General features: G+C 43.8%; 2 protein-coding genes across 2 annotated transcripts; one reads left to right on the top strand and one right to left on the bottom strand.

The window, feature by feature from the left end:
- Positions 1–6,328: 6,328 nt before the first annotated feature.
- Positions 6,329–11,678, bottom strand: lipg (lipase, endothelial). The gene is made up of 10 exons (XM_028414074.1): positions 10,737–11,678; positions 9,634–9,824; positions 9,358–9,537; positions 8,515–8,626; positions 8,213–8,431; positions 7,893–8,135; positions 7,612–7,732; positions 7,204–7,431; positions 7,022–7,126; positions 6,329–6,934 (listed from the first exon to the last, which is right to left on the bottom strand). The coding sequence occupies exons 1-10, from the start codon at positions 10,813–10,815 to the stop codon at positions 6,922–6,924; spliced, it is 1,491 nt and encodes a 496-aa protein (XP_028269875.1). The 5' UTR covers positions 10,816–11,678; the 3' UTR covers positions 6,329–6,921.
- A 2,243-nt stretch (positions 11,679–13,921) lies between these two features.
- LOC114441808 (E3 ubiquitin-protein ligase KCMF1-like) lies at positions 13,922–22,131 on the top strand. The gene is made up of 7 exons (XM_028414904.1): positions 13,922–14,077; positions 15,612–15,779; positions 17,131–17,270; positions 18,016–18,117; positions 19,115–19,295; positions 19,934–20,252; positions 20,400–22,131. Exons 1-7 carry the CDS (start codon positions 14,062–14,064, stop codon positions 20,725–20,727), a joined length of 1,254 nt encoding a protein of 417 aa, XP_028270705.1. The 5' UTR covers positions 13,922–14,061; the 3' UTR covers positions 20,728–22,131.
- The last annotated feature ends 457 nt before the right edge of the window (positions 22,132–22,588 follow it).

Below are 22,588 nucleotides of genomic sequence, written 5' to 3'. Positions count from 1 at the left end.
CTGGGGTCAGTAGGGTTTACTATGGCCAGTTTCTCCACTATTACCTCTCCAGTTAGTTGCTTTAGTTGGCAGTTAGCAGTAAGTGTGTGGTCATAGTTGGACATGGCGTGATACTGTAACTCTCCGTCTGGACAGAGGGGCCTCTGAGGACAGCGAGGAGTAGGCAGCTCAGAACCAGGCAGAGGTCCAGATGTGTAGGAGCGGTAAGCCCACGTCGGGACAACAACCCTCTGACCTACCCTGACCTTCTTCCTACTCTTTTTAATGACGGAACATTCCAGGAAATGAATGTGATAAGATGACCGGACCTGACCCTGACCTGATAAAGGAACCTTATACTGAGGGGCTTGACTCATTTTCCCAAAAAGTCTATCCATATAATCATTGTTTAAAGATTAAAGATGAGTCAAGCAAAATTGTGTCCAAAATCTGCTGCTTTGTGTTATAAATCAGAGCTTTATCACAAATAACTGGAAGCCCATATAGGCCAACACCACAGTGAGAGACCTCTCCCCAACCCAAAGGCGCAGGGAGGCAACCCTCTCACTTACTGGGAAAAACTCCAACACAAGGCAGCTGAGCTGGGGGGCTATAAGCATGCCCACCCCGGCCCACCGCCTCTCACCATGAGCAACTCTAGAATAGAAGAGAGTCCGACTATATCTGCGCCATGCCGGGCGACGTAATAGACCTTGCTTGACAATTTTCGATAGGGGTTGTTGAAACGCTCTTAGCCTGACCCGTCACCCAGGATCTTGGGAGACCCTGCTAGGGGCAGAAAGCCCCTGACAACATAGCTCCTTAGATCATCTCAAACCCCTCTCTACCACGATAAGGTGTCGGATCAAGGAGAGGTGTGAATAAGTAAATGTGCTTTGTAACTGTGTTATAGTCAAAAATGTCCCAACCTCTTCAGCATTCAGAGGGTTAAATGGCAAGGTCTGTCATGTTAAGGCTTGTAATTATGAACTTGAGTATTTCCTGCTCTGTTGACAACTTAAACAACTCAAACAGCAGCTGAAGCCCTCACGCGACGCCACAGCCAGTCACAACACAGCACTGAACTCACACAGTTAAGGTGAGCGCAAAGGAAACAAATGTGACACCAGCAGTGGTATCAAGTGTTCACACGGTACACGGAGAGGAGCTGAGGGGGACTGTGGAAAATCTCCTGCCTTCACACGGCCGCAAACATACCTACACTGTGTAATAATAGCCTCCTGTATACAAACATGGTTCACTGTGTTCAAATTGTAAACATGGACCTCGAGGCATGCAGCAGTTGATTGGATGATTATTTTGACTGTGAAAGGTTAATAAGAATAGGGAACGTCTGCATGTGAAGGCTGTTCTTTGATGTCAGTGCAGCCTTCATATACATAACAAAGTGTACAAGGGCATAACAATAAAATATGAGGAGGAGGTAGGAACAGGTAGCTCTGTAAGTTTATTATAGGCTGCCATGGCATTTGGTACTGACCTGACCTCTAGCACCAGCAGCAGGTCTGTGAAAGGATCATCATGGAAACTGAAAGAAACACCCAGCCTCTCTTCAGGATGAATTGTTTTTAATTTGGTGAAAGACCGACTAGATGTTAGATGTTAACCCTGCTTAGCATGATGGTATGCTACCATGTGAAAATGGAGGAGACGTTTTAAATAGCATCTTATTTCTTGTACCAGATGATTAAAAGATGATTCTGCAAGTCCATAAAGTTGTAGTTTGTTGTAAAGATCCTCAAGTTTTGGGTAAAAAGTGCAGCTTTTGTAGTGGGAAGTTTCAAATACACTGACTTTTTTACCTTCAGCTATACTTATTCGTGCTCAAGTGGATGTGATTATCTCAAACTGTCACTTTCATATCATTACAGAAACAGGTCAGGTAGCTGAGGAAGAGTGGGCCCCCCACATACTGTGGCGGCCCTTTGCTGGTGTTATGACTCTGCATAGTCGGCTGTTGAGTCAAAAATGCCCATAAAATCTTTATATTTTATGGAGAAGAAATGGTCCGCTGTGTGATCTGAAGTTGTTGTGTTGTTGGTGTGTTACATGCCGCCTCACAGAGCCACATTTTTGTCTTACTTCTTTATTTTCCTGTTTGCTGGAATATAAAGGGAAGTGTTTGACATTTAAGATGCTGTTTTAATTGGCTTCTTTTCTGCACCAAGCGTGTCATATGGCTGAAGCACTCCGAGCCTTTTCTTATCGAAACAAATCTTCAATGAAAACACAATGGTCAGATAGAATATCTGAGTGATTGTTTGATCAAATAAACACATGTAAGAACATATTCCATGAAAACAAAAGTCAGGTCCCCCTCTGTTATTCTAGCCTGTTACATTGCTAGAAAATTAATTCGACGTCTTACTTGGAAACGCAGAGGGCCCATGTGATCTCGTAGCTTTCATCTCCTGCCAGGCTCTGACTGGCAAGCCAAAAACCACTCAGCTGGCTTCACAGTCGGTACAGTAATCATCACAGAAAGTGTTGGAAGGTTAACAACCATCTCTGCTGAGAGTGTTTCCACTGTGACCACTGTGAGGTCATGAAGCATCCTTCAAGTGGTTCGTCTCTCTGACTGACATCAGTGCGCGCAAAGACCGCCGGGATCATGTGAGGTGAACCCCCTTTCCCCCCCCCTCCACCCTACCCCCTTTCTAACTCGGCTCTGTTGATCTGCAGGGCAGCGGGCTGGTGCGGTGTTTGAGCCAACATCCCAACATGTGGCAACGTGTGCACCACAACCCTTTAATCTGTCAGGCACGTGGCTCCAGAGTGTTCAGCGACACAGATTTCTCATGGCATTGTGGCAGAGGCAGTGATGGAGACACTGCATTTGTAATGTTATTTAAGTTCATCTCACTCTGTGCACAAACGACCTGTACTGTATCTCTTATGTAGTCATATGATGCTGTCAGATAATCTTAAGTTCTTCTTAACAGTGGTGCATTAGTTTGCTTAAAATCACTTATTAGCACAGATTACATCTGAATTCTTTGTTCCTTTTAAACAGAAAGCTGTGGTTTCACTTGCACTGTTAGTGGAATTCCCCTGGATTTATGTATAAGCAATATGTTTATATGTGTCAAACTGCATCATACTCAAACGCTTAACCTTTTTAATATATCTGGACAAGTCAAGTCTTGTTAGCTATTGTAAGGTCAAGGTGATAAAGTTAAGGAAGGAGGACATGTTAAGATTACTGAATTAAAAAAATGCTTCAGCGATCCTGCACTGATCACAACTTTATTGCCATAAACTTAGAAACAAGCGTTCTGTATTAGGTTCAAGTAATTTAAAAGGGAAATGTGGAACTGTGTGGTGTCACCAGGCCAAGATCAGCCTAAGAGCAGAGTCTCCAAGAAACAACAACAAACTATTCCTCACAGTATCTACAAGTAAGTCCAAATCTGAGACCTCCTAGGTGAGCAAAGGATTGCACAAATAAGACCTGTGTGGACTCTCTGCCAGGAACAACCTGCAGAACATCACACCAGCTGTGAAGACATGTGATGAAAATGTTATGGTTTAGAGCTACTTGACTGCCTCACAGGATTTGGGCAGCTTTCACTCTGAATGCTGCATCATATCAAAAGGTGATCATCTGAGGCCAAGTGTGAAGCTGAGTCAGAAGAAGACCTTTTATTAGGATGATGATTCAAAGCACACCAGTGCAACCAGAAAAGAAATGGCGTGCTCTGGAATGATGTACTTGAATCTCAAACATCTTTTGACTGAAGGAACCTTCATAAAAATAGTGGTCAAAAACAGCGTTAGTGCAAACTGTTTGTCACAAAAATGGTGTATTGGAAATTCTGCACCCTCTCTATAAAAATCTGATCAGTTCAATCTTGTCTTGTGTCTTTAAAGTTTAGCAGTGCCAGGTTAAAAGCAGCAGGTTCATTGTGTTATTTGAAAAACTGCCCAACTGAACACAAGACCCCATAAAATTTGGAATGCGGACTGATGCGCAAAAGACCTGTGGTCTCTGTGGTTCCCAGAGACTTCAGTAATCCCACCTCCTGGAACAGACCTTTGTTCCATAGTACATTTTGTTTTGATTGTGTCATATAAGTATTAACCCCATAGAGTCTGAGTTCTCCCTTGTCTGCCAAAGAGATGAATATGTTCTTCAAAAGCTGTTTAAATGAACAGAACATCACTCTGGACAATAAACTGAAATAACACCAGAAGCACATATCAGCTGCCTGCAAGCACCAGTAACTGCCAGTGGATTGGTGACAAAAGATAAGACGGTGGCTGAGTGAAAAACCACAATCTGTCCCCCCCTCCCCCATAGTTGATTGTCCATTTCCCTTTTAAATCATGTGATGTTTACTGATCAAACTACTCCGAAAAACTGAGGTCCAGGGGATCAGTTTGTTTTTTCCTTCTGGAAATTGTATCAAGTGTACACATGAATCCTGAACTAACGTCAGTGAGATCATGGTTAAAAATGACAGCCAACATGTCTTTATACACAAATGCCACATTAGGCTGATTTTCACCTGCTTCAAAAATGACATATTCGCTGCTAAGAATGACAAATTTGGCTGTAGCCAGATATAAAAGTTGCCAAAATTCTGCGGCATGTTTTGGTTTTAACTGGCCATAGAATGACATGGTTAGGTTTAAGAACAGTTTACACTCCTCTCTCATGTGCAACAAATTTGTCTGTAGTTTTCTTGGCTCCAAGTCCTACTGTGACTGGAAGAAGATTTTACATACACTTTTACATCCTACAATAGTTGGAGCTACATAAACGTGGGTTATTTCAATCACCATCAAATTGCCTTGAGGTCAGATGACCCAATTAAAGAGCGATGTGTTTGTGTGATTTTTTTTTCTCACAGTATGTCTGACTAAAGACAAAAAAAAGGATTCTTCACTGCACAGCCAGACGGTGACTAAAGAAGACGTGGTTTGTTATAGGAAGCAGATGGCATTAAAGGGCATTAAAATATTTCATCACTACGAAACTAAAGTGAGTCACCAAAGCAACGGTGGGTGGTATGTGGGTTAATATGTGTGGGCACTGCAGATCTGTGTTCCCAGTCAGAAACAGACTGACTTGTTCGGTTCGTGCACAGAAGGTCATCTGTCTTTGAGAAATAAAATGGGTCAGCAGATTCACGCAAGAACAAAACAGCAGTAAAGATAATCACAACCAGAAAACATCCACAGGCAAATACAACAGGGATTAAAAACAAAACTGAATAGACAGCTCTGTGAAATTAGGTGGAGTATCACAAAGACATTCCTTGTCTCACTAACCTTCCAGACCTTTCAGGGAAACATGACAGAACATCGGGTGAAATGACATGAAATTCGTGAGGTAAGAACAGGATGTTGCAAGGAATGTCTGTCGTATTATTACAATACAGTGCAACCAGAACAGTAGAGAGGGGCGATGTTGAAAGACTGGATTACAAATAACCACAGTGAGTCCATGAGTAAATGGTGGAAACACATCGGAATGCCGATTCTTCTACTTTGCAAGTCCTTGGATTGATAGACTTTTCCATTTACGAACTTGTCCCTGAGTCAAGCAGAACAGAAAGTGAAACCAGCTGAAGCTGTGTGAACGTAAGACAATGCAGAAGATGCTGAAGATAACCTCAGTTTCAAGGTCTAAGGAGGTCCGCAAGGAGACAGAGGCAACACAAAGGGAAGATGCTTCCTCTTATATCCTGAAAGACAGGACACTTTACAGGATCCATGACGTGCATGATTTTTGATGGGGATCATTTCATTTGTACCAAGTTGGAGAAAATCCCACTGAGCACATTATAAACAGGCAGGAAGTCAGAACCAAGAAAAGAGAATCTGGTTGATTGTAAAAATAAAGAACCATGTGCAGACTCCAGCTCGCACGCCACATGACTACATCAACATCATGTCATAACTCCTAGGAAAGCCACCAAAAAAACCCCAATATGGCTTCATATATTAATCACACCCAGATTAATGTGCAATCTTATGATCCTTACATGATTTTGAAACTTCCAGAGTCTGGTCTAATGGGCAGTGCTTGAAAGTCGTGCTGAGGACAGACCAAAGCGTAACACGTCCATGCAGGCACAACCCAGTTTATTAGGACCCAAGCTAATGTGCTTGAAACCCAGTGGCACTGCATATTGTGACTTGAGCATGATGTTGGTTTCCAGAGATTGCCTCGCTAGAAGTCTCAATTCAAAATGAAAGGCAGTGCAATAAGTTTTTACAAACAAGTGAATTTATTTTTCCAAAAACATATGTACATAATGTACAGACAGACACACCCCAAAAAAGCACCACATACGTAACACTACGCACAAAACCTCAGAAAGACCAGACATCCTTCATTTATTCAGTGTATCACTAATCTCTCAGCAGAAAGGCACACTTATTGGTCACAACAGACACACAAAGCCATACAAACAAATACTGCATCTGGAAGAAATTCATTCATCATATGCTTCATTATGGGATGTGTTCTGATAAATAAAGTTGGTCTTGCAGTGCTTCCATTTTGTTTTTTCATAAATAAAAAAATATTTTAAAACGTACAGTACAGCGACTAGAATTGCTGGTGTGTCTCCACTGGCACAGATTCATATTCTACTTCACTAGTCCACACAAAAACAAAGGAACGTTCTGTAACTCCCGCGGGCGATCTTTCACGAGTGCGGACGCTTCCAGCCTGCGCAGCATTTTGCAGCCATGTCGAATGCAGGACAGACACCCCCCCCCTATTGTCCTCATTTCTTAGAAACCAATGGAAACCTTCCAGAGTCCTAGACCTGAAGCCCCTTTCCACCGTGCGCTGATCCATCCTCCTATCCGAAAAGTGCTCAAACGCATAGAGAAGGCGGTGCTTCTCTGATGCATGTTGGGTCCCCCATGGTGACGGTGCATTGGTTGTTGCAGGAGCTCAGCTTGTTACATGGGCAGCCTGTTGGTCAGAAAACAAAAAGGATCACACATTGTTACAGATGTTATTTATTTGACTAACAATAGCGGAAAATGTTATGTTTCGTACCGTTTCCTTGGTTTTACTTCCCAGCCATCACGACATTTTACAAAGGTTATAGACTCTCCTGGTGAGATTTCAGTTTTTGAAGGGTCTTGAGCGCAGAAAGTATACCTGGAACAGCACACAAACCCATATAAACACATGTTCAAAGCAACCAAGCGCATTTTTACAGCAAGTAATAAGCTTACTTCTTCTGAGTCTCTCCAGATTTCACTCGAATCCGACGCACTTCCAGCACAGATTTGGGAGGCTTGGTGTTCCAGGCCCAGAATGTTTTCTTGATGTTTTTCCAGACAGAGTTCCAGGATTCAGAGTCTCCTTCCCAGCTCAGTTGGATCTTCAGCAGGTCACCAATGTCCTCCTCGGTGAACACCAAGAAGGTATTGGTCAGGTTCAAGCCGATGGAGTTATCATAGCTAGAAAAAAAAAAGAAGTCAAACTAAGGTTAAATAGCAGAAAGACAGAAACGTCCGATTGCTGACATGTAATTTACAAGTTCTTCCCTCAGTGTAAATGTGTGAAAAAGTTCAGTATATTTAAGATCAAATTCCAAATACCACAGACCGGTTTTACAGGAAGGACGATTTCAAACTTACACGTCGACAAATTTGTTTGCTGTGTCATTGTGGGCTCCATATAGTTTGACGTAGAAGGTGGGATCTGCATTGTCGGACTGCTGCCTGTTGAAGACGTGCATCTTCATCTGGTAGTGATAACCTTAAAAGGAAAAACAAACGGTGAGCCTTTGTGTGTACAGTAGTAGTTTACACTAAAGTCATAAAACATCAGAGAAAGTCGTTATAAGATAGCGCTGCTTATCGCCTTTACACAAGGAAGTACACATTGTAGTAACAGATAACAGTCATAGGTGCCTCACCTCCAAAGGGAGTGTCCGCACGGGTCTTCAGGTACATTTTACTGTTGCGCCTCTTACGCATCTTTCTAGCATTGTAGCCGATGTTGTTGCAGCGGTTTTTGCGGCAGCTGAGGCAGATTCCCTTCTTGAAGCGGTCCGGGCCGGTGCACTGGAAGGCAAAGCTCATGTGGTCCTTGTTCATCAAGGAGTCCACAAACAAGTGCACGGCTCGCTCGTGTTCACACTTCATCACCTCCATGAAGTCTGAGGAAAATGAGGGCAGCAAATTAGTTTTGCAAATATGCATCATGGAGTGCAGGTGGAAGTATATTTTAACTTACTTCCTGCCACAGCCAGTACGTCACCAAGTGCACATCCAGGCTGCACATCGCCGCCATTAGGGTAGATGTCAACGTCTCCAATTGGCTGCTGGATTCCAATGCTCACACCCAAAGCCTCTCGAGTGTATGTGTGCAAAACATCCACAAAGTCGGCGTCATCTGGGGAGAGGCGCTTTGCTTCCTCGACGCCTTCAAACATGGGTCCTGCTGGGTCCAAACCTGTCGGAAATAAAACATTTAGAGGTCAGAACATGACGCAGCTTTATCTTTCAGAGTACAGACCCATGCTGCATCCAACCTACCAGTGATCCGGCCGATGGTCCCGTGTACGTACATTCCAGCGTATCCAGCAACATGAGCACCTAAGCTGTAGCCAATCAGGTGCACTTTCTCCAGAGGCAGCTGCTGCTCATCCTGTTTAATAGGGGAAGGGGGGGGAGGTTAATTTCAGCAGCTGTCACTGAACACAAACCCACACTGACACAGTGGACCAATGCTGGATTTCAGCCAGTGATAAAGTGTCGTGCCTGCTGCTGAGCCAAGCTCCACTAACCCGAACAGAACCTACTGACAGTGCCCTCCATGCTACAGCACCTCCACCATCTGTGTCTGTGAAGCACTCTTTGTCTGCATTTACAACCATGTGGCAGGATGCTTGAATCTGCTCCAATCATGTGACAGTCCTGTTGAATAGGAACTGACTTCGCCTCAAATGTGCTAAACAGACTGATCCTGGTTGGACAACCTTTGCATTGATCTAAAAAAGCTACTTAAAAATAGTATACCACACCGGTAAAGAAACTGAGATACTGGGTGGGAGTTTAGAGCGTTCCAAAAATAAACATTATGAGACATTTAACGTGCCATTTTCTCACGCAATCACACCTTTGTTATGCTCCCATAGGCTTTGATGCCTTAAATCACTGCACTGAAAGACAGGAGGGGGCCAGATTTTATGGGTTTAGACTCAGCTGCTCCTTCAACCACTCCTTACCTGCTAAGAATGCTCAGATCACATGTTGTGCTGTAACTGATTTAGAAATACATCTGCCCTACATACTGCAGACAGCATGCCTTAAAGTGTGCAGTGGTGATGGTTTCCCCCACCGGTGTTCCCAGACATGATAAAATAAAATGTTACACACCTGAAGCCAGTTGAGCATGGTTGCGATATCCTGGCCAACACTGTGGGTGTGGTTGACTGCATCAGGATAGAGCTGGTGAGCCATCGGTATCCAATCAACAACCACCACATTGGCTCCACTCTCACGCTGCATCACTGCAGAGACCAGCTTGTGCATCCAGCTTTCAAACATCCCACTCATCTGAGAGAGAGAGAGAGAGAGAGAGAGAGAGTCAGCATGAGAAACGCTTCCAGACAACAGCAGCAGCTCGACCTGGGAGATTTAAGGAATTATTACCGTCCAGCCGTGGATGATGAAGATGGTCTTGGCTGTGCCATTGAAGCCACAATCCTCCAGACACTCCTTCTTGCCAGTTTGCAGGTAGCAGCCCTCCTGTTCCAGATCTAAACTCTTCCTCATGTTGTACTTGATGACGCCATTTAGAGCCTTTTGGTCTGCTGACAGTTCATCCAGTCCACCCTCTTCACCTGCAGAGGAGAGGAAATGAGAACAAGTTAAACAAATAACACTAATGGACTCATCAGAGAGCCTGATATGCCTCAATGATCCCGTTTCAAAACACACATCTGAGCCTAATTAAAAATTAAAAAAGACACAGGGAGCGGTTGATAGCAGCCAATCAACCTGCTTTTGCAGCCAACAATAATGCCACTTTGGCCTGAGGACTTGGGCGCAGAGCCAGAAGATCTCCGCCACCCTCCTTTCCTTTCATTCTTTCCTTCACACAGCTGCAGCCACAGCTCGAATCAAGACGTTCAAACTGCATAACCAGGCCACAATGTGTAATATGTTCAAAAAAGAATAAAAACTCTGTTTGTCATTATTGATTCTGAATGGATTAAAGGCATTCCGGATTAATCTCACAGCAAGGGGGCTGGATTATATTTCAAATTTGCCTCATTGGTCTTGAGCACGAACTCAACGCACTCTGCTGCTAATGAGACCAAATGACTTCAGCTGAGCCGGGTAGTAAAAAGGAGCTGCTGAGCGGTCTGTGGTAAAACGCGGCATCAGCAGAACATCACTCCAAACGCTTCACATAGACGTGGCGCTGTGCGTCCTCCTCCTCCACTTAAAGCTTTCCCCTCAAGACTCCTGCTGGTCTCCCAAAAAGGACACGTCGCAGCCTTTTAAAAAAATCCATCCCCGCTTTTCTGGTTCGCTCCGCCCGTCACACTTGTTCTTAATTCTAAATCAGGCTAAAAAAATTATTAATCAAGCGCGTACATGTGGGGAAAATAAGCCTTTTTATTATTTATAAAAGGGTCCAAGCTAATTAAATCCCCCTCCTGTAGTGTTTAAATTTTGACTCTTCCGTCTTGAGGCTGGGGGAGAAATAATAGAAGTGAATGAACAATAGACACAAAGACATTTCTTACCTTTAAGAACAGCGTTTTCTCCAACAGCAGATGCGCCAAACTGTAGGAAAATCCACAGCAACAGCGCTTTATGATTCATTTCTCAGACACAGGCGGGTGTAAAGGAATTAAAAGCTCCCCGGAGAATATAAAATGTCTATTGTGCTGCTGCTGCTGCTGTGGCAGCGCGGGTACGTCAGATGAATGAGTTCTGGGTCCAGAGGGTTACAGAGCCGCCGGTGCGTTCTTTGGTGCGCGCGTGTGAAAGTGCTGCTCGGGAAATGTGTAAACTTTCATCAAGCGTGTCATTAGAGTTTTAAATAGTTTCCCCCTTTCAGTCATGTGATCATCGGCTGATCTATCGCACATCTTATTGGTCAAGCCCCCATTTGTTTACGTTGAAGGCGTGGCTCAAAGCTCAATGAACTCGTAGTAGGCGTCTCGTGTTGCGCATTTAACCCTTGTGTGTGTGTTTGTGCGTGTGTGTGTGTGTGTGACTGACGCAACACGCCATTTGCGGCTGATACTAATGTATGAAGGTCATATAACACACACCTGCCTTGTCTAACCGGATTTAGACAATGTGTGAGTATATAGTCAGTAAAAAATATGTGTCAGTACAGGAGGCGTGGAGAGGAGGAGTGTTTCCCCAACGGCAACACAACAATAACACTTCCCGTTAAATATAGTAAACCACAGTCCTTTGTTGAAAAAATGAGTATTTAAATGACTGGTGTTTGGTTGTGTGTGTGTGTGCGTGTTGTGGGAGATGATGGCACCCTGGCTCTCCCCTGACCGCGTCATTCCCTCTGTCTGGCGCGCAGCCATACCATCAGCTTAGCTCACCAACTAGTTTCAATTGATAAGGCGAAGAATGGGCGCACTCACGCAAGGCTTCTCCGCTACAATAACTCCACTGTTTTGTGCATACATCAGCGCCCGACCAGTAGGAAGCGCCACCTGCCACTCCAGTCACCACCCCAGTACCTGGCATCCTTAAGGTGCACATATGCGTAAAAGCTTGCGCATCTACGCACACAGAGTTAAAGGAGTTTATAGACTAATAAAGTGATCAGTGTTTTCACTTCTAATCATGTGATTAGAATTATATTAGGGGACATCAGGTGGATAAGCACTCCACATCCAGCACCAACAGTGTCACACCACCTGTGAATTGCGTCACAATTTGGATGTGGATAGATGATGGTACCTTCAATATAATTTTACAGCTTATCTTGGACATGAAAATGAGTCACTGAAGGAATATTAATAATTAACCCAAGATATGCTTATAAATAAGATCCCTGAATATTTGTTGAGGAGAGACAGTAAGAGTGTATGACACAGAAACTTCCAAGAAAATCCCCATGTATTATTAGCCACGTGAACACAGCAGAAGGTGCTTCCATCTCAGGAGGGTGCTGATAAAATGATGCAACCCATAATATTCACACTTATTAATATGGAACATTCATGGACACCGATGGCTTTTGCTCCACAGCGTGTGTGTTTTGAAACGCTTGAAGGTCTTTGAGAAGATGATGACACACAAATATACATAATGAACTTATAATTTCAACACTCAACAGTCTGGTTTGTGACAGAATGACTCTCACATAGTTGTTGGCACGTGCCTGCATGTGATGAGGGAAAGTTGTGACAGATGCAGGGGCCTGATGCACATTTACTAATTATAGGTTATTGCTTCTGTCATGACAATATCACTTTATCAATTTCTTTTTCTCTACAGAATTCCAGATGATCGGAGCTTCTTCATGCAAAGTAAGATATGTAGAAATATGATTGTTCATTACATCATCGTTTAGTGACTTCATTGATTTGCATGTTGATGAACTATTGTCATGAGACAGTGGCTTGAATAGAAAGCTGCATACAATTTAAGAGCCTATTGCTTCCATACAAAATCAATTATCAATGTTTAGGATTTGCATTCTTTTACTAATCTATTTAATTGAAAACTTTATTAGTCCCACAATGGGGAAATTGCTTAGGGCAGCCCAGCAAAGAGCGCCATACACCAGTGAGTACACTGGAGGCTATGCAGGTAAAGTGTCTTGCCCAAGGACACACAACAGTGACTAGGGAGGAGTTGGGATCGAGCCACCAACCTTCCGGTTATGGGACAACCCTGCTATACCACTGTGCCACTACTGCCCGCATTTAAATGATTAAAATGACATTTAAAGTATCAATGTTTTCTAGAGAAACCATGTTAGTGTTCCCAAGAGTGGGAGACTTTTATCTGAGAATAAGAGTGACAAAAAGTCTATTCTTCCAGCACAGATTTCCCAGAATTCCTCTGATGTCAGACACTGGCCTCAGAGTTGCAGTAAAGCTTCCAAATGCAGGATTATTGTTATTCTTTCCATCCACATATACTTCAATAAGCCACCAAGTTTAATTCATGCTGACCTGTCCTGATTATGCTCTACAAGGTCGTCCTGGCGAGAAGCGAAAAACTGCAGAGAGGTACTAAAACAACCCGAGCATGCAGCATGCAGACCTCAGACACAGAGGAAGACAGAGTATAATTTAAACATCTTTATCTGATGTAGCCTTGACTTATTCCTGAAGTTATTGTCCAAAAGCTCAGTTATGATGAAGACTGACCAGAAGCCTGCGGTGTACACTCAAACCACTGGTCTGGCAGCAGCAGCAGCATCTCACACAACGCTCGTAGATCTATGTTCTTACTGGATTTGTGTTTTGAGGTTTGTTTCCTTTTGGGAAACACAGGCTCACTTCCAACTGTTAATATGCCTAAAAAGCGAAATCTGTTCCCACTGCTATACATCAAGTAAAGATAACTTTTACTCAAATCTACTGCAGGTTCAGAGAAAGGAGAAGGTCAACAAAGGAGCTTTAAGATGAACACAATTCACATTTACATCAAAACACAAACATGTAATTGAATTTCAATCAGTCCTGTGTATCTATATATCTTTTTTGTTACATTTAATTTAAATGTATTACGTCTATGAGTCTTAGAGATATGTGCCAATAAGTTAAACAGCGTTTCCGTAATTTTATAACGCTTAAATTACATGGTTTACCTGGGCAGGGGTCACTATGGTTCATCAGCCTGCCAGCTGAGCCGGCATTGGCGCCACTAATGAGACAGCAGCGCCATCGTGCGGCCAGAGCGGCATCGCACCGCACGGTGACACAGCAGGAGGCGGAGAGGGGGAGCGAGCCAGACCGGATCCTTCATGAGGGAAGAGGCCAGGGACAGCCAGCCAGCCCCGGCTTCTCTTCTCTTCACCCATATTATCCCCGCATTGCAAGCCAAGGAGCCCGAGCAGGGGGCTGCGTTAGTGTCCGTAGGATGTCCCGTCATGAAGGTAAGAAAACGCTTCAGCGCAGCCGTGTGAGTGAGTCGGTATTTGTGATTTAAAAACGTTGACAGTGCAGCGCTAGCTAACGCAAGCTAGCCAAGAATTTCTTATTTTGCAGCTCATCCTAGCTAACGTTGGCTACTGTTAGCCCTAAGGTAGCAGTGAAATTTTAGCGAGGACGCATTAAAACGTGTATCCAGTCTGTCGGACCTTGGGGTTCATGTTAACGACTGGAGAAATATGTTAAAAAAAATTGACAATAGCACTAGAGACACAGGCGGAAGACGCTAGTTAATGGTAGTTCAGGGTGCTAGCTAGCCTGCCAGCTATCTGATGGTAGTTATGTAGGTTAACAGTGACGAGCTGGGGAGCAAGGGGAGTGCCGAGAATAGGAAGCACAAGTGGGTAGCAAATCCCAGACGGCCTTGCGGGGTCGAGGCTTGTGTACCGTTAATGTTAGCTTAGATTTAGCTTTCTTCCTGGTGAAAGTTGGCCCGTTGGTGCCAGTTTGGCGAGCTAACGTGTAGAGCAAACTAACACTCACCTCGTCCTTGTGGCCAACCTTGTTGGGCTGGGAGTTCGTTGTAGGTGTCAAGTTAGACGTCTTCTAACATTGTCAACACATGTTTTAACTTACCACTTAGGTGAAAGTAGAGTTAGGTAATGTCCACCATAGTTGAGTAGCTTGTCAGCTAACAGTTGAGCTAGCGGTAGCTGGTTTATTAGTGAAATGTTTAGCCAGCTGCGAAGGTTAGTCAGGCCTGGTGGGCCTTTACTTTTCCATGCATGTGTTGTTGTTGTTGTCAACTTTGCTGTCAGTAGTTATCTGTCATGTAACATAGAGTGGGATACCCTTGTTATAGTCATTAACGTGGTAGTAACCTCTGAACAGCAGGATCATGTTTGCACTGAGGTCTTACAGCCTCACTGCTATGAATGGAGATATGAGGGAGTTTAGACAGTCTGCTGTCATACAATACATAAGGGCTGCACGACTGTCCTCGTCAGTCAAAAATCGCTTGCACCCCCCCCATACAGACATTTATCTCATGTGACACACAAGGTTAAAACTTTTGCATGGCTATTGTGATGAGTTGCGTGCTGGGGAACATAGTTTTGAGGAAAAAGGTGATTGGACAGTCTGAAAGTATGTTATAGTTGCTCCTGGTTGATGGAGACAGAGGTGGAAACTTAAACTTATATACACAAATATACACCACCATACACTTAATGTCCAGTTTTGTCTGGACTGTGTCAAAGACATGTTTTCATCAGGGTTGTTTTGAGGCTGGTAATTGAGTAACGTCTGTTCTGTTTGCCACAGTGAGCAATTGAGGAACTTAAGCTTACATATATTCATTGACTACGAAGTTGAGGGGAAATTATTGACAAGTGCAGCTACTCTGAGGCTAAATGAGACCACAAAAGATGATTTGTTAGAACATAATATCAAGTAAAAAAATACTGATGGACTGTAAACATGTTTTCTGACCCCTCCTTTCTGTGTGTGTGTGTGTGTCCTTACCCTTTCTTCCCTCAGGCGTGAGCTGCGATGCGTGTTTAAAAGGCAACTTCAGAGGTCGGCGATACAAATGTTTAATTTGCTACGATTACGATCTGTGCGCATCGTGCTACGAGAGCGGTGCGACCACAACCAGACACACCACAGAGCATCCCATGCAATGTATATTAACCCGGGTGGATTTTGGTAAGTTGACTGTAGCTATACAAGCTGCTTTCTGTTATTGTTATGAGCACCCACAGAAAATGAAAGACACACGAGAAGGTAAGAAAACAAGTGGTGTGATGGGTGATAATCCAGTTTTCAGCCTGTGTTGACAGAAGGTGGAGAAAACTTAATGAATACATTCATTCATTCATTTGCTTGTAAGAGTCATAGTTAGGATAAAGCTCTGATATTGGCTGTTTGTATGTGTAAACATACATTGAGTAGATTTAATAAGCTTGCACAAGTAAACTAACAGCCCTGGCTGGCAGTGATGGATTATTTGACCCAGTCTGAGGAGTTTTTAGGAGTGTGTGTCATTGGGCCTCCGTGTGTGATTTATCTCTACACAACTGGAACATTTTGTCGTGGCACTAATACAGAATGGACTGTACTTTCTACAGAAATATAATGAGTTATTTGGCAGTGTAATAATAGTTTATGTCAAATGTTTTTCTTTGACTTGGTGAGTCATCTCTCTTGGTTTTGGACACTGCTTCTGCTATTATTTCATGTATTGATGCTGTGAAATATGTTGATATTCACCCTTTCACACGTTGGAAATGCTCATTTGCAACCTGTGTGAAAAGAAAACAACAACAACTGTTGCTGAAAACACAGCAGAAGGTGCAAGCTTAGAGAGAAATCCTCGAGTGTGCCTCTTGGTTCTTCACAAGCTGATCTAGATCTTAGTATGTACAGACATACCCTGGATTATTGTTAGGATTGATTGAGCTTGCTGTAGATGGATTTATATCGGGTATGATTTGTATATGCAATATAAGAGGAATAGTCTGCACTCTGCAGATAGCTCTGGATAGCTAATTCGTAGTGTTTTGGTGGTCAACACTAACTGCAGATAAATCCACCATACCTGGGCAATAGTGGCCGTAGGTGTTTTTCCTCCGTAAGATCTGGGCGAGTGGCAATTATCCAGGATTGTTTACAGAAACGCCCCCATAATCAGCTCCTTCAGGTTTTATGCTTTCATTGCGGTGCCACTGAGCTCATAACAGATCAATAATTCTCCACTTCATCCACAGCCTTCTCAGGAGATTCTCTACTTTTCCATATTTTCTTCTGATGTTTTGCTCCGGCTGCATTGCTTTCTTTTTCTTGTTTAAATGCTATGCTATGCTTAATGTATTTTAATGTGATGTGAGACACCTACAAAAGCTGTCCATTGTCATAGTTAAACTTCAACCCCTGATCAAATCTGTTTGTTTCATACATAAAACTTCAACCTCTGCTAGAGGACCAGTATCTGTGCTTGCAGGTAGAACTCACCAAACCTTTGACACTGATTGCAGTGTCCTTCTATTTTCCCTCACAGATTTGTACTATGGTGGCGAAGCCTTCTCGGTCGAGCAGCCCCAGGCCTTCACATGTCCTTACTGTGGCAGGATGGGCTACACGGAGATCTCCCTGCAGGAGCATGTGGCTGCAGAGCACACAGAAACCTCCACAGAAGTGGTAAGCTGGCACTCCGCTATTAACCATTACTAAGTGTGTTTAGATTTGGATTGATTTGCTTGATGATGTTATGTAGACTTAAACAGAATCGCTGCCTGATGTTGCTGCAGTTTCTCATTCATTGTCTTTGTTAATGCTACAGTCGAAGCCTCGCTCTGGTGTCAGGGTCTGTCTCTGCTAGAAAATCTAAAGTGCGAGTGATGTTAGGTAGACTGTGCGGCTCTATTTATAGATGATCAGTTCTTGTTCTGACAACAAGGAAACACTGTTGAGAAACACTTAAAAGAACATCAGCCCATGCAGCGCACACTTTACAATACTGCCAGCCTTCTCTTGTTTGTTGAGTCTGCTCATTTCAGAACAACATGTTACAGATTCTTAAATCTTATGCCAGTGTGAAGGAGTGGTTGCCTGCTCTTTATTTAAAGCAGCTCAGTTTTCATCCGTTTTTCAATCTGCATCTGATCTCCATGTGAACACGCTGGTCCATGGCTATAACCAGCGTGTGTGTGTGTGTGTGTCTGTACGGCTGCAAGGCCCAGGTTTGCATAATTTTTCAGCAACGACTTTAAATAATAAATAACGTCTGTTAGTACAGCAGACAAAAATGAGACAGTCACCATGTTGCGGTGGCTTCAGGGAGGATGGCACTTCAAATGAAACGGCATGTTTTCCAGAGTCTTGATCCTACCTGTTCTGCGTCTCTGATATTGTTGTCGACATGCTTTTTTTATTTTCCCCCCAGATATGTCCTATATGTGCAGCGCTGCCAGGTGGAGACCCCAATCATGTGACAGATGACTTTGCTGCTCATCTCACACTTGAACACAGAGCACCCAGAGACTTGATATCCTTTCCAACTTTAAACGGGTTGAATATGTTTGTTTTTGCTACCCCTCCAGATTGCATTGTCTTTTTAATGATTAGCTCACCATCTGCATCTGTTTACAGAATCTGACATTTTGCTAATAACTTCAAAGCCCCCTGTGGTTGTTTTCCCCAAATCACCATAGCGGAGATGAACATAAACATCAAGGTAATGAATTCAGGGCTGTTTTTTAAACTAAATGATGTGTCTCAGGCTTGCCACCATCCTAATGTGTTGGCAGTACATCGTCAGCTTCATGTTTTTATGCCAGAAGTGCTGGCATGAACGTACAACTACTCTTAAGAAATGTGCTTTTAGACAACAGATCAGATCTTCTGTGATTTGCATAAACGATGAAGAAAAAAAGATCAGCACTGTTAGAAGTTCTGAGGTTAAACCAGACCAGTTGGTCGACAGAGGGAGAGGTCTTATCTGTTTTTTATTTGCTATGAAATCTCACCAGAATTGGAGCTAAATTGTGTTTGATAATTGAGTTTCTCTTTAATTTACAGGTTACAAGCACAGATATGGAATTTAAATGAATATCTAGAGTAGTAATCACAGAATTAAGTAGACAATCAGATACTTTGAGGGGTTAAAAAGGCCTAATTATGTCTGCTTTTGTCTGTCAGTGAGGAGCTGAAATGCACAGTTGCACTCTAGGTTTTACTTGGAGGACTGACGACAGCAGTCTGACAGTCTATTTATAGAGTGCTTTGGCTGTGGAGAAAACAAAAGATGCACATATACTGTAAATGGAACGCAGAGAGAACAAGTGCATTGAGAATAAAACAGGGCTGTAGCTTTTGTTTGATGTCCTCTGACGCATAGGTGCAGGGTGACATGAGATCATCATGCAAATATGTGGATAGCAGATGGGAGTATTTTAAGGAGCGGCAGCAGAATTGTTACAACACGTGGATGTTTGTTGTCGTTGCACTGCTGTGTGTGTGTGTTCCTTAACAATGAGCCTCACGATGAGTCCAGTGGGGTGCGGCACGTGAGAAGGATGTTCCACCCTGGCCGTGGGTTAGGGGGTCCACGAGCCCGCAGGTCTAACATGCATTTCACCAGCAGCACCACAGGGGGGCTCTCCACCAGTCAGAGTTCTTCACAGAGCTCCAACTACAGTAGAGAGACCATGGACCCAATAGCAGGTCAGTCACACACAAACACTCAGAACTACACAGTAAGAAGCTGCGGCGCCTGGTGTAAGACAGGGGGCAATTATTTTTTTACCCTGCAGAGGAGGTCAAACTCATGACCACCTAAATATGGTTTCTTACAGATGCAGTCGCTTAGATATTCCAACTCCTCAGTGAATTTAAATGTAGGCGATGCAGTGATGTGTGGGCAGGGTTGTTGCAGTGGCAACTCCTTGTTTATCCTGTTCTCAATTTTCATCTGGTTCAGTGCTTGGCATTTGCCATGTCAGCTCCAGCTGTGCCATAATGAGGGTCCCTGTTCACTGTGGCTCACAAACAGGGCCGCAGCCTCCTCTCTAATGACCCGCCGTACCTGCTAAGCCTTTGATCCAGCCGCTAGAGTTTCAGCCCCCTCCACCCCCAATCATCACCGAACAGTTCTTTTGATTTACAGCACTGTACTTTGACTGTGTGGCACAGGGACTTTTTAAAATATATATTTACTTTATATAAACTCTACAAAAGAAGTTCATCAAAGGGTTAAGTTTTTCTGCTACTCTTTAGTGAAACCAGTGTTGTCAGTAATATGCAGGTTATGATTCATCATTGTCATCACTTCTGATTATCACCCTGTCATATTTTTCCTCCAGAGCTTCTGTCTCAGTTGTCTGGGGTGCGGCGTTCGGCAGGAGGCCAGCTCAGCTCTGGACCCTCAGCCTCCCAGCTCCAGCAGCTTCAGATGCAACTCCAGTTGGAGCGCCAGCAGGCCCAAGCGGCACGCCAGCAGCTGGAGACCGCCCGAAACGCCACCCGAGGTGGCGGCCGAGCCAATGCAATCCTTAACACCAATTCAGCCGCTGCAAACCCCAACCCCAGCGCCAATCACAACACCAATCCCAGTCCCAACCCGGGTCCGCCCGAGCCCAACACACAGCATACTGCACATAGCTCCCAGTTTCTACTCAGCAGGTAAGAATGAAGGAAGAATCCTGTGAGCTTGGATCAGCTGCAGTGATTAGACACTCCCCCTCTAAAAGAAGGAATCTCAAGTAAAGTGCTGTGTCTGAAGGTATCAACATCTAAATTATGTCTGCCTCTCCGTCTCTCCGTCTGCAGGCTGAGCGAACCGCGGCTGTCTGAGGCCGAGCGGCAGGTGTGTGAGGCCCAATGGGCCGACAGGAGCCTGTTTGTGACGGAGCTACTGCTATCCACGCTGCTGCCTGACGAGGACGCCTCAGCCTCCTCCTCCGAGGACGAGGATGACTGTCACGGCCCGTTGCGGAATTTCGCTGACTTCGAGGCCATGGGTTGTGTTGAGGTCATGACCTTAGACGTGGCACTGGAGAACCTCAACCTCAAGGAGACGACCCCCACTACCAAGACGACAAAAACGACGGCTAAACCGGCACCAACGAAGAAAGAGCCTCCCGCGCCGCCCCTTTGATGACATGGCCGCTTCCTCCCCTAAAACCACCATTGTAAATGGCCGACTGTGAGTCGGTCCAACTGCCAATGGATGACAAAAAAAATGACTGCAGTTCTTTTTGGCTTTTTTTTTTTTTTTTTCCTCAGTGATTGTCATTTCAGCTCTGTCGCTCCCTACTCCTCCCCATGTTTTACGTTGTGTACATTGAATAAAAGTAGTGAGACGAGAGAATGTTGAGAGCAAGCAAGCAAGCGTGGTGGGTGCGTGAGAGAAAGGGGGAAAAAAATAACTATATAAATATATAATAGAAAAATCTATATGAGAGTTGATAATCAATTCCACATAACCCACGTTTCCTCTAGCAGATGAGCATAGTTAGCCGTTTTAAGAGACAAACTCGTCACACACTCACCGACGGAGAGGAAGCAGACTGAAACCCCTCCGGGTAAAAAAAACGCTGCTGTGTATTTATAGTTATAAATTAAAAGAAGTGCTTGGATGGTTTACCACAACTTAAGCATGAGCTTAAATCACCATGTGCCCATTTTTAACTGCACAGTCACCAGACGGGGAGGCGTCTTCTCTCTTTTTTTTTTGTTTTTTTTTTTTGTTCGGACACCTGAGTAACTGTAAAGAAAAGGTGCTGAGTGCCACATCACTGGCACTTCTCCACCACATACACAAAAACACACAGAAACAGACTGATGGCTGCGTTTGGTTACCTTCATGTCCCCTCCCAGCATCCTCCTCTTGTGTGACATCACCTGTTTTAGGTCATGTGACCTCGCTTTATATCGACTGTGGGCACTTTGGTTTTTTGAATTGCATATCCGGTGTCCATATGTGTACACTACAGACGCTCTACATGGAAACGATACACAACTTGGAAGCAAGCGGAGACAACACGGTGTCTCAGTTCAGCGTGACCATTTCCAGGCCTTTTCTAACATGGAAGAAACACAACACTGGTCTTCATACGGTTGTTTTTTTTTTTTCTTCTTCTCTCTCTCTTACTAAAGACCAGATGATACTTTCTCAAGCTTCCCATGATCCCATGAAATTAATCTTCTCTCCATTACTCACAAATGCAAAGATTACTCATAATGTGACTTGAAGGAGAGAACCCTGTATTTGCTCTTTCCATTAATTTCTCTCCATTAAAAATGATCTTTGTATGCCTCCACTGCTACCTGAAGAAATGCAATGTATGTTATTTTGGCTCAGCCAGACAAGTCAGAATCACAGGGTAAACCTTTCAGTTCGGAGGACAATAAACAATGTTTTTGGATGGAAATGAACTAACCCAATCCTGCTCTCTGGTTTGTGTTTTTACTTTTTATTTCCTCAGTTGCTACTTACTTCTTGGCGAACATGTACAGAATATGGTTTTAAAAAGAAAAGAAAATAAACGCCTATCCTACAGGTCGGGTTTGTCATCTCCTGATGCGTGTCCTCATTCACAGCAGCAGTGATTGACACACTGGACTAAATTAAGCACAGGTGTTTGTCATGTTTATAATGAAGGTATATTACAGACTGACCTCGAGTTCTGGCTCATTTAAAGTCACACCGCCATTAATGAGATATTCTCTTTTATCACTTTGAGCTTTAAACGATCAGCTTAAATAATTAGAAGTGCTGGGAGATAATTCACAGGGTTAGATTTACCCTGGGTTTTGCCTCACAGGCTGCACTGGAGTTTTAAGACGTGGAGAAAACCTGCCATTGTATGTATCAAACATGATCTTGCTGCTACTATTATGGAGGATGTGTTTCCATGACATGAGCACAGCTTTGTTGTTCCCCACTGGTACACTAACACATAAAAAAAATGGAGAAATGTTTGGTTTTTGAACATTTATTTATCCTAATCTGACCA

Source organism: Parambassis ranga, chromosome 9 (assembly GCF_900634625.1).
Source record: "Parambassis ranga chromosome 9, fParRan2.1, whole genome shotgun sequence".
In the NCBI taxonomy this organism is placed as follows: Eukaryota; Metazoa; Chordata; class Actinopteri; family Ambassidae; genus Parambassis; species Parambassis ranga.
Note: the sequence above shows the minus strand (reverse complement) of the source record. Positions and strands in the feature narration are given on the sequence as shown.

What these genes read in the sequence shown, in the direction of transcription:
- lipg (XM_028414074.1), bottom strand. Translation starts at nt 10,815, where the DNA reads ATGAATCATAAAGCGCTGTTGCTGTGGATTTTCCTACAGTTTGGCGCA. An exon ending in TGCGGACACTCCCTTTGGAG is followed by an intron (nt 7,733 to 7,892) that starts GTGAGGCACCTA and finishes TTTCCTTTTAAG; the next exon opens with GTTATCACTACCAGATGAAG. An exon ending in GCAAACAAATTTGTCGACGT is followed by an intron (nt 7,432 to 7,611) that starts GTAAGTTTGAAA and finishes TTTTTTTTCTAG; the next exon opens with CTATGATAACTCCATCGGCT.
- LOC114441808 (XM_028414904.1), top strand. An exon ending in ATTAACCCGGGTGGATTTTG is followed by an intron (nt 15,780 to 17,130) that starts GTAAGTTGACTG and finishes TTTCCCTCACAG; the next exon opens with ATTTGTACTATGGTGGCGAA. An exon ending in CAGAAACCTCCACAGAAGTG is followed by an intron (nt 17,271 to 18,015) that starts GTAAGCTGGCAC and finishes TTTTCCCCCCAG; the next exon opens with ATATGTCCTATATGTGCAGC.